The sequence below is a fragment of the Aythya fuligula genome, chromosome Z (genome assembly GCF_009819795.1).
Source record: "Aythya fuligula isolate bAytFul2 chromosome Z, bAytFul2.pri, whole genome shotgun sequence".
In the NCBI taxonomy this organism is placed as follows: domain Eukaryota; kingdom Metazoa; phylum Chordata; class Aves; order Anseriformes; family Anatidae; genus Aythya; species Aythya fuligula.
Window position 1 is genome coordinate 55,846,703 of NC_045593.1, and position 15,950 is coordinate 55,862,652.

Here is a 15,950-nt window from a genome sequence, read left to right on the forward strand (position 1 = left end):
TACAGATATCTACCCAGGTGTGTAACTGGACTCTGTCTGGCTTCAGGAATTCAAAATATCATTGGATCGTTGACCTCCTTGAACTTCATGGGGAGAGAACTTTTATCTCCCAGCTTGTCCTGCAATAGATTTGTTTTTGTTCTGTCCTCTCTGCTCACAGAAGGCTTTGAGAGGAGAAAACGACAGCTGAGGGAACAAATATGACCCTGGCCAATGTCAGTTTCCATTAAAAGTGAGCTTTACCATGAACCACACGTTATCTGGCTTGCTGTTTATTCCTACTTAGCTGTCATGTACTTAACCCAAAGGATAATTCTGTGACCAAAGACTGTAGCATGGATTGTTTTCAGATGGCGTTTGGTCACTGAATCTGCACAATCTGTCTGGATAACTTAATTGCCCTCCCCATATCTATGATGATTTATTACAGTATTTGCAGATGCATTAAATTATAAATAGTACATTAAAAATAGTGCATCAAAATTATAAATAGTATATAGTTTCATGGATTCACTTCAAATAAAACGTGAACAAGGCTGTCACTTCATTTGCTGACTTTGGACTTCTTTTGGATTTAACACTCATTTTAAATCTTTTATAAATTAGACCAGTACCTTTTTTATTTTCATACCATGAAATGCACAACTTTTCTTTGAATCACTTTCACATTCCACACTGCCAGCAAAGGCTATTGTGAGATGTCAGTCACCCAAAAGCTACTAGAACTAATGCTTTTCACTTAATCCCAACCATAATTTCCAGTTAACCAAAAAGGCAAAAAATAAATGACTTTATCAACTCGTCTTTTTACGTCTGCTTTATTCCCAACTGTAACACAACCAGTTATAATTGACTTGCAGTTTAATCAACTAAGTGGGCCACCCCGTGAGGAAAAAAGGAGAAAAAAAAGAAGAAAAAAAAAAAAAAAAAGAGAGAGAATCTAGGTCACTCTGTTCTTAAGACAACAAAATAGATAATTGCTTCACTCCAAAGCATCAATGCTGCACTTGAGGTACGTCTGATATCTTATGTAACTAATACCATCTCTGGGTTAGCCAGCCTTTCCCTAATAATGCTCTTCAAAGTCCTCTTCCATGCACATCCAGAAGTGGAGATGGTCAGATGTAACCCATCATTTTCAGACTGCATGGAAAGAAATACTTAAACCCAAGAGATTTATTTATTTATATATATATATATTTATATTTATTTATTTATATATATATATATATATATATATATGGGGGGGGATGGGAAGAGGGAGGTGTAATGATTTTTTTAAGGAGAGGAGGAAAAAAAATTGTGATTATTCCTTGCATCTGGGAAAAAAAAAAAAAAAAAAAAGAAAAAGAAAAAGAGAGAGAGAGAGTAGAAACATTGGTCTTTAGTTGCTGTAGAGTGACAGATCTTTGCCCAGAAGGACATGGTTAGAAAAGCTGATATTTATAACTTACATAATGCCATATCAAAACAGTGTCCAAGTCTTGGGATCCTGTTGTGCAGAAACAAGCCCAGAATTTCAGTGGCTTATCCAGAGCTTACCTCAGTTGAGGTAGATTAGCTGCCTAATGATGAGCTCAATTGCTCTATTTTAATTAGAAATAATTCTGTAAGCACATAAAAGGAACCTAGTCTTCTACTGCACAAAGCAAAATACACACAAAAGTGAGTCCTAAATAAGTATCAGACAAGTAACCATGTAAGAATCAGCAATAAGACAACCTGCCCATAACTGAGAGACAAAAAATTATGGGCACTGTTAATTCAGTATGGGCAATTCACAATAGTTGGAGCTGCCACTCCCTGCATGGTTAAATGGTTAAACCAGTGGAGAAGACTCAAGGTAGGAGGCAGAGTTAAAACCACAGCAACTTTGTCTTCACTTTACCCACCACTACAGGAGAACACTCTTGCCTGTGGTCGTGATCAAGAGGATGTGTTTCAGCACCTGTCAGCAAACTGTCAGCACAGCTACGAGCATAGCAAAGACCCAAGTGTTGGAGGAGTGGAATTGAGGTCCAGTCAGAAACAGTCACCTGCAAGATTTTACCAGATGACTGTTGAAAAGCAAAACCTTCAAGTCCTTTAACCAGAAGGCAAGTCATTATCTTTACATCAGGACATCTCCAGCCACACAACCAGAAAAGGGAGCACCTTGACACTGGTTAAGGGAGCGTGGTGTTCAGAGAGATGTGAACTGCACTGGGATCTCTGCCTGGTAAGTGTACTCCCAGATGATACAGTAAGATCCATAGTCAGCAGAGAGGGACAGCACATTCCTCTTTTCTTCCAGAAATCAACATCATCTTACTATGGGAGTGAGTTGTTTCCTACCATTTCCCCACATGGCCTTCCTAAAGGCACTTTGGGTAGGCACTCCTGGAGTAATCACAGTTTTAAGGACACTTGGGTTGAAAACTATCAAGCCATGGGGATAGAGCCTTACAATACTGCAGAAGATAATCTGAACCCAAGTCATTCAGTCCTGTAGAAAAATTATGCCTTTTTTCCCAGCTGGTCACACAAGGTTATCACAGGCCAACAAAAGCCAACAACTCCTAAACCACCTACATCAGTGGATATTTAAATCATTTGAACATGAACCTGAGGCCAGGTAGGGAGCAGGACCAGAAACTGAGGAGCATAAACTGAGTCTAACTCAGGTTATCTATCTGCCATCACAAGTAACAGGATGTACTGAGGAAGACACAGAATAGCTTGTTCTTAGACAACCGTTCAAAATCGGGAGGAGATTCCATAGGAAGAACTAGCTCTGACATGATTTATTTCTCAGCTGTAATGTAAAACAAATGAAAAAAGTTATTGAAAACAGCAGTGCAGAAAAGCATGCCTCCATGTGAACTGCATGTAGAAGTACTAAAGCTGTACAGAGAAAAAAGACACAAAAACAAAAGTGACAAAGGAAGTGACAGGTGGGTTAAAATGATCTCAGTGTTTAAAAACATGTCCAATGCCACACATGTATTGTTAGCCAGCCAGAGGGGCTCACAGTTACAGTCCACTTCAGCTGTAGGGCCAAAGCTCCTGTTACCACATGGGGAATTTCAAGATACTGTTGTTATGTGAAGCCCAAAATCTCTGCCTCGGCCAAAACATCACAGCTAGAAAAATATCTGCTGGCACTGTAAGCTTGCTTTACTCAGAAGCAAACCACTCGGCTATTCCAGAAATGACTTTGCAAATACACTAAGTTATTGGAAATAACATCCCTTCCAATTTGAATCTGACAGCTGATTTCGGATCACCCTTGGGCCAGCCAGAAGGATGATACAGCTGGCAGACCTTTTCTCCTCACAATACAGACCCACAGGGATAAAAAGTTTTCAGGAAAGGGAAATCTAACCACAGCTGTATGACAACCTCACCCAAAGGGGTGGCTCCCACTGAGCTAGGCAAGACCCACTGACCACATCAAAGACTGTCACATATTAGAAAAACATCAAAATTGAGTATAAAAATTAAATATCTTTTAAAGAGGATTTTGTTATTATGGAGCTTCTTATAAATAATCAGTCAGAAGCTGTCTGCTCTTTGTTATATATATATATTATATATATAAAACATAAATACTACATATTATATATAATTCTTATAATAAATTTATATATACATATATATTATACCTCTGCTGTGGAGGTACTCAAGATATAAAATAATTTGCCTGCTTTTCTGGCCCTATCTCTATAGCATGCACAATTACACTAACACATTTTTTGAAACCCACCTGAGAACCAGCTTCTCTTTCTCCCCATTTCACCCAACAGCAGGCTCCCCCCACCACGTCTCTCCTCTTCTGCTAGCCAGAAACACTCTCCTAGTTCCTGACTCAAGTATGTTCATAGCCAATTCATTCCCATTATTCTTTTACCAATATTGTCCTTCACCTTAAGTAGCTCTTCCTTCGGTGCAATGTTTACCTCTCTCATGTATTTAGAGAGAGCAGTTGTGTCCCCTCTTAACCTTTTTCTTCAGCATTTTAATGCATCTCCATGCAATTATAAATTTCCTCTTTCGTGTTCCTTTTAATCTGTCACTATGCAGCTTGGCTGACATGGAACAAGAAAAGCTGATGTTTAAACTGTGCAGTAAGAAAAATACATAGGGGAAAGTTGCATTTGTCACATGAAGAGATCTTTAAATAAAATGAATAAAGAGGGAAAAAAAAAAAAAAAAAAGAGAGAGAGAGAGAGAGAGACTTGTCTGTCTCTATAAGGGAGGACAGGGTTTTTTTCTAAACACTCTCCCAGGCAGTTTTGTACGCAGTTAGAACTGTGCACAGAAGCAACTAGGTTGATGTGCTGGCAGTTACCAAGACCTGTGAATAGCTTCTTCTTCTCATCATCATTTTTTAAGAAAAAATATATTCTTTAATGAAAAAAAAAACATATATGAATGAAAGTACAAAGAGAAATTGGTTCATTCACAAAACATTTCACTCAGTGAAAGTCACACATGGATTTCTTTTCTTTTCTTTATTGAGGAAACTAACAATTACTCAAAACTAGCACAAACTTCTGCTGTTCCTTTGAGCTGCCTCATTTGCCTGTTTCATCAATAATCTGGGGGCTTAAACCAAAATCCCAAACCAAATGCTTGAATTCCAAGTCAACTGGACACCCCACACCTGAGCATCACTAGGAACTTCTCAGCCCTCCAGAAACAGCAGGGCAGTCTCAACCTGCATTAGTAGTACTGGACAACAGTTCTTGCAATGCTACATCTGATGTATAACTGATGGGGAAGAAAAGAAGTTGATAGAGATGTAGCTAACTGGGGAAAGCTGGTTTTAAAAGAGCACGAAACAGACTGGATGAAACTCTGCTGTTTCCAAAGGCAAAGAGAAAATTGCCATGAATTTTTATAGGATGCCTAGGTCCTAAAAATTAATGCTGCTATCACCATCAAATGCCATGGGCTGTTTTTTTTCTTGGTACTTGTGTCAGGGAAGAGTGGCACATGTACACTTAACTCCAGTATAAAATAAAGGGCTGTCACAGATTAAAAACACAGCTGTTTGGATATGATGTCTTAGTCTCACACAGTCTTTCAAGTTTGTGCTGAGTGTTTCTCTTCTTGATTGCTGAGAAAATACAAACTGTGTACTTAAAAGCTTTTCACCAAAAAAATGTTTTAGCAAAACCCTTCCAAAGTCCTCTTGCAAATTAAAATTCTAATTAACACCTGCATTTTTAAGGAATTTAGCAGACACATATACTTGGGACAGGTACTGGAACAGAGACCAAGGAGTCCCACAGGTTCTACACCTTTAGGAAGCATGGAAAAAGATCTCACAGCAGGTGCAATAAAATGGTGGAAAGAAGTCAGGATGAACAAGGAAGTTCCACTGCAAATATCAAGTCAAGTCCACTGAGTCTGCAAGTTCTGTTCTGCCAAGAACCAAGAAATGGAGGAAGGAGTGACAGAAAACATAGGATGCTATCACCCTCCCATGAAGAGAAGGACAGTCTTCAGGTGCCTATGTCACACTTGTCTCTGTCCTTCTCCAGGGATTATGGGGCCACATACTGCTTCCTATGAAGGGGAACTGGTAGAATTGCCACCTAAACCGGAGAGCAAGTGACCTTTCCAAGGACACACCGGGTTCTCCTACAGATGAGGCCAGCAGTTGAGACAACCAGCTCACACGCAGTTATCTTAAACATGAGGTTCAAGGTTCAAACTTCTTCTCTACTGGCCAGCCTTGCCTGGGTTCACTAGCAGAAAAAAAGAGGTGAATCCAGGGACACAGAGACACAGACAGTTCATCTATCTGCCAGCTTAAGCACTGACACAAATTTCTTTAGCACACCTTTCCATTTAGTTGTGTCTGCCTTCCCCTTCATTGCTCCCGTTCTCCTAGGAGGCAAAAGTCACCAAAACAGCTCCAACATTACAGACTGGGCTCTGTGCTGGGTCTGGCTGGGATGGAGTTAGCTTTCCCCACAGCAGCCCATACAGTGCTGTGTTCTGCACCTGTAGCTAGAACAGCACAGGTATCACACCAGTGTGCTGTCTATCTCTGAGCGGTGCTGGTGCAGCACCAGGACTCACCGCAGCACCCCCAGAGCCAGCAGTGGAGAGGGGACACCACCAGGGCAGCTGACCTAAACCAACCAAAGGGATATTCCATGCAATATGAGGTCACAATAAGCAATAAAAAATGGGAAATGGAAGGGGGGGGGGGGGGGCTCCTTATGAAGATGTCTGTACCCCCAAACAACCACTACATGTATTGAGGCCCTGCTTCCCAGGATGTGGCTGAGCATTGCCTGCTGATGGGGAGTAGAGAATAATTGTTTTCTCACACTTTGCTTCGATAAGGCCCTTGCTAGTTTTTTCTCTTTCTTTTTTCCTTTAATTAAATTATCCTTATCTCAACCCATAAGCTTTTTTTTTCTTCCTTTGAGGAGGGGGACTAAGAGAGTGGTGTGGCAGAGTTTATTTGGCTTTTGATGTGAAAGCACCACATTGTTTTCTTCACTTTCTTCCTTATTTTCTGCAGAAGGTACTGCACAGCCCTTTCAATCCTGAATTCCTGTTGATGTAGCACGTTTGACATTCCTGCAAGGTCAGTATCACTGCAAAAAAAGCTGCAAGATTCAAGTCATGCTGCAAAATCATAAGTAGCTGATTAGCAGCTTCACTCGTGTACGTAATGACAAATGCAAATTTCAGTAAGATGCACATCAGAAGTCAGATTAAACTTACTTGATGTATTAATGCATTTCTATAGTGACATTGTCCAACCAATTTGAATCAGCTCATTTAAAACTGCACAAAAAAAAAAAAAAAATCAATTATTGAATTGCACAGTGTGATCATTGATTTGCTCCTAGTAGAGAGACACACGATTTGCTTAAACTGTTTCATCTCTAATATGCATGGTGATTCATACCAGTGACAGGAGTGCTACCAGTAACCTCCACCATGCCAGTAATTGCAGCTGTTACTCTTCAGCAAAGAGCATGATTGTCCGCTCAGCAACCTGTGGAAATTCTCAGCCTTCTCAGCAAAGCCCTGTGTCCTTTGAGACACACACACCCGCCACTAATACCAATCTGCAAGAAGTAGAACTAACTAAAGCCACAACTTAGCAACCAAGCTGTAGCAGAGAGAGAATAAGATGGCAGCCAACACAGTTCTCAAAGCCACAACTTAGCAAATGCTTAAGGTTTTGTGTAGCCTTGACCAAGCACTTGATCCCAGCGCATGTAACGAGCAGTGCAGAGTTGCAGCCTCCCAGTGAGAAGTGTTTGAGGCAGAGAGCTCTCTGCCTTATCACTGGAAGAGAAGAGGTAGAGTGCTCAGAAGAGCCTCAGCGTGCTTCAACTGCAGCTATTGGAAGCAACAGGAAAAATTTCAGGATACAGGGACTAACATCCCATAGCCACCACTCTGAAAACTATATCCCTTCCCTAAATGTCTGAAAAGCTGCTGGACCACCATCCTGGAGACTGCTAGAACCTGTACCTGAACCTGTCACTGCCCATGGACCATAGGCAAACCAACGGCTTACATTTTCAGTCTCATTGTTACCAGGACAGTTTGAGTAAGCATCATGCATCATGCACTAGACTCCTGCCCAGCTCCACATCTGCTGCTTCAGGTGTTTTCTATGCAGCACAGTCCAAAAATTCAGCACTGAGAAATTCAATTTGTGCCAAAAGGATGCAGTTGGTAAGAAAGACCCATGCTCCTCTGGCCTGCAGAATAACCAACTTTCATTATGGAAGATACATAAAAAAAGAAAAGCCAGAAAGATTAAGGTATATGACAATAGATGTTTACATGAAAAGTATGCAGCAATTCCTTCAAAGGGGACAAAGAATCAAGAAGAGTCTTCTGTTCTGCCATAACCAAATCCTGGATGAACTCTTTAATGCATGTGAAGTTTCCTCATTTCTCCCTTTCTTCCCTCTTTGTGAGAGACAGATTCTTGCTTGTTCATGTCACCCTACTCCAAGCAGGCTCTTGGCATGCAAATGCTCAGCAGGACAAGTCTTAGTTAAGCTCTTTGTGGCATACCTGTACAAGCATCAGGCTGAAGGTTGCTAATTTCATGTAAGGGTACTTAATAAGCCCGTTCTGTTCTCAGTACCAGCTTACAAATACGACAAACAGATGTAAGATCAGAGCGGACAATGCAGGTGAGAGCATGGTTATAAAACCACCAAACCCAGCAGAGGCAAGAGAACAAAACAAAGCTTCCTGAAGAAAGATGTAAGAAGAAAGGACTTTGCCAGTGTTTCTCCTCCTGGTTTGGATCATGGGTGGAATAAGTCAGCTGGCTCTTACTTTATTAGTTGTTTCACTGGTATCACCTCTACAGTCAATGATCTGCTTCCTTCGAAAATGTCCTTCTCCTTGGCTTTAAAGGGAATTCATGAAGAACAAACCAACATCTACAGGTTGCCATGGGAGAATTCGGCATCACATAAATGAACAAGGAATATTCAGAGCTGCTGTAGATTAAAAGGCCTTGAATGGGTGCAGAACTTACGTTCACTTTGTTTTTCTGAAGCAGTGACACCTACATAGGATTCTCCTTTCTACCCTCATCTTGGCAACAGACATCATGATTGCACTCAGCATAATCCAATTCCTTCAAGAAAATCTCTTTGCCAGCAGTAGGCATTAAAAAAAAAAAAAAAAAAAAAAAAGCCAATAAAACCATCCTTTCTGAAAAATGTATCCATCAGATATCAATGCTACTTCTTCATCTTCAAAATGTCATTAAAATGCACATACTCAAAACATCAGACAAAGAAGAAAGGACCTAGAAGATAGTGGATCATCAGCATAAACACACTGCTGTCTGAGGTTGAAGCCTTCATCTTATGCTCTTTCTCACTTAAGAGTTTAGGAAGAAGTTAACTGAAAACAGAGGCAGATGGGCCCCCAACATTCACCAAAGGCTGCAACAGGATGGAGGCCTCCTGTTTCACCTCTGAGATTCTCCAATCTCTGATTTGGAAGCATTTGACTGCAAAATGAAATACCTCGTGTCACAAATTTCCAGGATTGCAGGCAATGAAGACCCCTGCAGCAATTACAGAATCACAGAATTTCTAGGTTGGAAGAGACCTCAAGATCATCGAGTCCAACCTCTGACCTAACGCTAGCAGTCCCCACTAAACCATATCCCTAAGCTCTACATCTAAACGTCTTTTGAAGACTTCCAGGGATGGTGACTCCACCACTTCCCTGGGCAGCCTGTTCCAATGCCTCACAACCCTTTCAGTGAACAAGTTCTTCCTAACATCTAACCTAAAACTCCCCTGGCTCAACTTAAGCCCATTCCCCCTCGTCCTGTCACCAGGCATGTGGGAGAACAGACCAACCCCCACCTCGCTACAGCCTCCCTTGAGGTACCTATAGAGAGCAATAAGATCGCCTCTGAGCCTCCTCTTCTCCAGGCTGAACAAGCCCAGCTCCCTCAGCCGCTCCTCGTAGGACTTGTTCTCCAGGCCCCTCACCAGCTTCGTCGCCCTTCTCTGCACCCGCTGAAGCACCTCGATGTCCTTCTTGTCTGGGCAATACAGCATGCAGTTCTGCACTATGGTTTCAGTCCTGCTCCAGGACCTCACAAGCAGTGGAGCACAGCTAACCTGATGTATGAGGTCTCAGAGAAGGAAAGGCTCAGCAGGGAACTGCAAATGTGAGAGACGAGGCTGAGCTGAGGAGGAGAAGGCAGAAGCCACTGTGCCTGTTTCACACTCTGTGCCACTGTGGACAGGTCTGTGTTGCCTTTACTATCTTTCTGACATCTCCAGGACAAATCAAGGACTTAATCCACACATCACAAACAAGCGAAGTGAGATAAATGCTGCAGCAAAACATGCACTTCATAAGCCACACAGAAGGCAGCTGCTAAGATGTTGTTAAACACTAGCACGGTTTCCATTCAGGCTTATCTGCCCTTCACACACACTCACATCTTCACTAACATAAGCTTAGTGAAGGGTCTCCTCTTGCAGAGCTTATGGACATTGACTTAAATCCTATTATCTTCGGGAGGGTTTAAATCCCTGCCTACCTTCAAGAACAAGGGGATTCCCTCTGAATTGAGTTTTGTGTTATACCTAGCTGAACCAAAGTGGCAGCTGGGGGACAGAAAGGAGTAAGTCCCCTCTGCTGACACATTCCAGATGGCAATCTGGTTGCGTTCGTCTTCTGCCTACAGTATTTTAAGAATCCTTGTGAACAATTCTCCATTTCATCTTGATGGATAAAGAAGTGAATGCCAAGCAGCAGTCCTCACTCTAAGCTGCTGCCAATAAAACAGAAAATCATACCCGTAGTACAGCCCAGTGAATATCTAAGCAGAAACACAAGTCTGTTCTTCCTCCTGCATGGGGCTTGCACTGCACAATGAATTCATGGCATTAGGGCAGCCTGAAGAAAGAATTTAGACAGTAGCCTCTACGTGAATCATTACATTAAATAAGTTACATGAATAATACACGGGCTGACATTAGGAAAAGTCATTATTTAAGACAGGCATCCCAGCTACACATTTCTCCTGTCTGGTGATAAAAGCAGCACATTGAAAGGGCCCTGCAGTACACCATTGTAAAGCAGCACAGGAGCTATTGTGGCTGTTCTGTAACATCCACATCTTCACAGCCTTCTGGCCCGCACAATGCCAGTTCCTGCTGTAAGAAATTCTCTCTTTCTCTTCAATCGCATCGTGATCTGAAACATCTCAGAGAAATCTGCTTCACCTCCCCATGGGCTTTACCTTTCTCTTTTTCCATATGAAAATGCCTAAGTTCCTTGGCCCTCAAGTCTCCCAGCAAAAGGAAGCTAGCTAGCAGAGCTTCATGGAGATTAGTGTCTCTTCTGCTTCAGCCCAGTTTCTGTTTGTCCATGCCACAGTGGCATCGGAAGTGAGCCAGTGCAGTATGGCTTGGGAGTCGGATATTAGTGTACCTCTTGCCTTCACACAAGCAATGCAGAGGTAAATGATGTCCAGTGAAAAACATCATGGCTAAACTCTTCCAGGGACCATTTCAGGGCATCTGCTGCCAGCTTTTTGCTGGAAGTCATACACCTTGCTCTACTAATCATGACAACAATCCTCTAGAGCTCTGACCTGGCTTGCAAAAGAGCGATCCTAGTATAAAATGCAATCATGCAGTCATCCTGGTTGTGTTCACTTAGTGATCTGTCACAGGAAGAGGAAAATTACCAGTACACACTTAAGTCAATGCCTGGTGGTGTGGCAGGGCTCTGATCAGGGGTGGGGGGTATAAAACACCCTTTTGCTGTCTCTGTTGCTTCTCTGGAAGAAGCAGCAGTGATTTTAAGCCCCCAGGTTTCCTCTTGTTGTTTTCCTCTTGTCATCCCACACAGCAAATCAGAATCATGACTGCATTTCAAATCCGTGGTGCCTGCACTGTCACACAAACAGTAGACAGGAGGACTTTTTACACAGAGTGCTGAAATGTGAGGGTAGGGGAAAAAAAAAAAAAAAAAAAAAAGCCATAGAAACCAACTGGCCAAATAAGCTAATAATTTGTAGTGCGTTTCCTCGACCACAGCCCCCACTACTGATGAAAGGGGCAGAGGTTTTACCTTGAAGAGGCCAAGAATTTGCGAAGACACATCTCAAGCCTGCCAACATCCAGGCAAAGTCTCTGCTGCCAATACTAGCACCAAAATCCCAGTGCTGGCAGCACGGCAGAAGAGAGCTCTCCACTGCACAGAAACAGCAGGCTTCTGCAGACCCCCTCTAACCACAAGTCAGGGAAATAACACATTCTGTTTCAGCAATACAATAACCCGCCAAACTAATTTCACAAAACCCCAAACCTCTAGAGTCACATAGGCTCCTAAACAAAGCAGTCCTACACTTCGCAGGATAAGTGCCTTTCCTTGCCTGCTAACTCATCTCACCCACCTTTCAAGACAGCTTCCTGATTACTACAAGCCCTCTGACTGTCAAAACTCCAAGGAAAAACAAATCTGATCATCAGATGCCATTAGAGACTGAGCAAACACCCTCAGAGATTGCTTCAAAGGCAGTGGGAAAACTCCCACAAGGAGTTTCCTCCTAAGGCCACTGCTTACTAATGAAGCAAAGTGTGAGACCTTCTCTTCCTCTAGAAGGGGAGTGAGGAGGGGGGAAAGCCCTGATGCTGTCCTTCCGGTACCTTCTCTGATCGCTCCAGCAGCATGTAACCTCATCCCAAAGTCCTCACATGTTTCAGAGCTCTGCAAAGAACTGAACAGCAGCAAAATGCTCTCCCTGCAAAAGCACCCCACCTGCAAGCAGGTGACAGATCCAGGCTCTTAGCTATGGCCTGAGACTCATTTTGGTGCTGGATGCTGGGGAGAGGAAATGCCATACACGTGTGCTCACACAAGGAAACCCGGCTGGTCCCTAGTCTTTGTGAGGTGTCCCCAGGTGAGACAGTGGAAGAGTTAAGCAGTCATGGCTGCAGGTGGTCTACAAGCAATATCTGTAGCAGGCCTGACCCTCTGCAAATTACAGCAGCCCTTACTGCCAAAATGGAATTTTTTTTTTCTTTCTTCCAGGAATGCAAGAAGGGGCTTTGAAGATAGGATAAGAATTTTTGAAAAGCAAAGCAAACAACAAACAAACAATAATAATAGTATTAATAAAACAAGCAAGCAAGCAGCAAAAAAGGTTCAGAGGTGTTCTGGGAAAAGACACATTAAATTGAAATTGCACGGTCATGGTCTAATGAGAAAGCTTGCTAGCAGATCACACAACGCATCCTACTACCCACCAGATGCTGGGTGCTTTGCTCACTTTGGGCATCTCTTTCTGGCTCTCAGAACTGGCAGACAAAAAGGGATCTGGCCCCATAATTAAGGAAATAAACTGTAACTGCTGGTCCTCAGTTTGCTGTACCAATGCAGCCAGATTACAGTGCTTGCATCAGCTGGAGCTTTAACACCGGGTGGGAAACCAGTGTCCAAAAGCACTTTTACTTTCTACAGTATCTTTGCCTTGGGAGATACTGTTTTTCCTCTTCAAAACTATTTCTGATTTAAAAATAGGTCTCTGCTTAATGAATTACCACTTCCTGGTTTTTACCACTCTGCAGTCTTCTCCTTTATCAAGTAAGGGGCAAACACCAGCCACATTTTGCTAATCCAGTAAGTCATCTGGCAGAAGATCTAGTGCCCTGGGCAGCATCTTGCTTGAGATGTTAGAAACTCAGACTTCACCAACAGATGCTTTTTGGATTTGCCTTCTCAGCGTCTCCTCTTATAATGCAAATCCTGACCCTGGCGTGAAATATCATGCTAGAATGAATGTCTGCCCAGAGTAAATGCTGTTCAGCACAAGCACGCACTGCTTCCAAGCCTGGCTAGTCACTACACCACAAGAAAAGGCATGCATCTCAGCTGTTACTCCTTTGCTGCAACCCTCCTCCCCCTGCCTTTAACTGCAGTCTATAAGCAGTTATTTCCCCTTAGTGGATTGCTCGACCTCCAGCTGCACTGACTAAATCTCCAGTTTTCAGGTACACTTGCTCGCTCCTGTGTAAGCGACCTCATTCACACTGTAGAGAACAGTGCAAAACCTGCTGTCCTCAAAACTATTTCTCCCTCAAAACAGGGACCAAAGAGTAATGAGGTGTAACACTGCTACCACAAGAACAGTTATCTTCTCAAATAGGGTCTTACTTGCTGCCATAAAATACCAAGATACGAAGATACCTTTCTTCTCCAGTTTGCTCTCCCCATTCAAAACACCCCAATGAAAACCAGGGGTGCTTGCTCTGTTCTTAACTACTCCCTTCATGAAAAAAAAAAAAAAACAACACACAGTTCTTTCCTTTCAAAGATTAAAAATGTGTTTCCACACCACAGAAAACAGTCCTGCAGCAAATGTCCCTACCATGTGTTGAAAACGCATGTGATATCAATAACACCATGCATGAAATATCCCCAGTCCCATGACTACAGTTTCTCCTACGGAGGAAAATTAATGGAAGGTGCACACATCACAGCACAGAGAATGATCAGAACCACATCATGGATCTCCGCGGAGGCCAACCAGCTCCCAAGGGCAGCCTGTGTTTGGCATTGTCCCAGTGACAGCCTTGCTCTGGCTGAGCAGTCAGGCTGAGCAGCCCGGGAAGGCAGCACAACTGCGGCACAATTCTCTCCCCCACGCGGCCGCTTTGCCGACTTCCCACCACCAGGTGAAAACGATTCATCGCACATGGGAGGAAACACATCGAAAACGTCATAGAGGTCTGCTGCAGATCTACATAGGTTGTGAGGGAATACTTTATTATTGTTTCCCTGCTTATTGCAGCAATAATATTAATCAAGAAAAAAAAACTCTCCAAATACCAGGTACAAAAATTCCCTGCACTGGCCATTCTTTGGTCAAGGTCTGGCCAAGGTCTGGAGGGAGTTTGGGAGGGGGGCTCCCCCACACACAACTTGCTACTCTTTCTTTGGGTTTCCTCTGGCTAAGGCTGTCTGCGGCCCTTGTAATAGCTGCCTCGGTGGGCAGGAAGAAGCAAAGCAGGACCTGTGCACCGTGCATGTGGCCAGCTGGTAGGGGCCAGCTCAGGCGTGACCCTGGACCTGCACATCTGGTGCGGAAGGCCTCCCCATGGCATGGGGCTTTAGTCTCTGCTTGCTGCTGCCCTCTCCTGCCCAGATTCTTCACACACTTGGCTCTGGGATCATGAATCAGTGGCTGGCATGCTCCTCTGCGGTCCCCAGACACCTCTCCCAGCTGCGGGCCCTGCCAGGGGCTCTCAGCAGCCCGTCCCCTCTCTTGGTGAGTGGGGAAAGAGGGGACGCGGGACCCCCCGCGTGCCAACCACACTTACCTCCTAAGGCTTGTTTCATGACAAAATCCATGGCGATGGCTTGGGGGTGCCGCCCAGCTTCACACCTCGCATGCACAGAGGCCGGGACTCCGCGGAGGGCAGCCTGCAAGGAGGCAGAGAGACGAGAGGCTCGGTGCCCCCGGGAGGAGGACAGGCAGCCGCACGGCCCTCCCCAGCCCCTCTCCCGCAGCTCTCCTCCCCTCCACAAGTTTCCAGCCCCGGCCCCGCGGGACGAGGCAGCCCCGACCCCGGCGGGGAAAGCCGGAGGGGTGGCGGCGAGCCCGTGGGCGCAGAGCCGGTGTCGCCCCCCGCAGCCGGGCAGCAAGGCGTTAAAGCAGCCCTGAACTTTCTCCCTCGCCGCCTCGGTGCCGGAGGGGGCGTTTGAAGGTGAAGCGCTCCGCAAGTGCCCGGCGGGGCGAGCGGGGGCTCGGGGCGAGCTGCCCGTGCGCCCCCGGGGGACACCGCCACCGCCATCCCCTCCGTGCCGGCGCCGTGCCAGCGAGCGGGCTGCATCCCTCCCGGGGAGAGCATCCCCTCCGCGCAGCCTGCTGCCTCCCTCTGCTGGCACCGGCCGCGGGGAGCTCGGCAGCCGCTCCCAGACCCGCACCGGGCAGCGGGCACCGCGCACCGGGCAGCGGGCGAGCCCCGGGGCTGCTCGCCGGGGATCGGGGGTCGCCCTGCCCGCACCCCGCGCTGCCCTCCCGGCCCGGCACGGCCCGGCACGGCACGGTACCTCGCTCGGCGGCGGGTGTGCGGTGCTGTGCGGTGCCGTGCGGTGCTGTGCCGGCGGCAGGTGCCCGCGGGCTGCCGGGGAAGTTGCGGGCTCGGGGTTGGAGGGGGAAAGAGAGGACGAGTGCGGAGCTTCTCCCTACTTTTCCCCCGCGCTCCTCTTTTTATCACGGGATTTCCGGACCATCCCACCGACACGGTCCCTCCTTCCTCCTCCCCCTGCTGCCGGAGCCGGGCTCTCGCCCTCCCCCTGCCTCCGGCTCGCCCGCCCCTTCCCTGCGCCGCCCTCGCCCCTCGGTGCCCGCCGCCGAGCGGGTCCCTGCCCGGCCCCGGAGGGGTGCGGGTGCTGCCGTGCACGCCGCCCACCCCGTT

At 45.6% G+C, this 15,950-nt stretch overlaps 1 protein-coding gene across 2 annotated transcripts in view; it reads right to left on the reverse strand.

Moving 5' to 3' along the window:
- Positions 1-15,748, reverse strand: part of CPLX1 (complexin 1) — a 124,649-nt gene extending 108,901 nt beyond the window's left edge. The window contains exons 1-2 of one of the 2 annotated variants that reach the window (XM_032205414.1): positions 15,583-15,748; positions 14,850-14,952 (exon numbers count right to left, since the gene is read on the reverse strand). In XM_032205414.1, coding sequence (XP_032061305.1) covers positions 14,850-14,880 — 31 coding nt within the window. In that variant the 5' untranslated portion in view covers positions 14,881-14,952; positions 15,583-15,748. The remainder of the gene's footprint in view (positions 1-14,849; positions 14,953-15,582) is intronic. The other variant, XM_032205415.1, reaches the window with a different exon arrangement.
- Between the last annotated feature and the right edge of the window lie 202 nt (positions 15,749-15,950).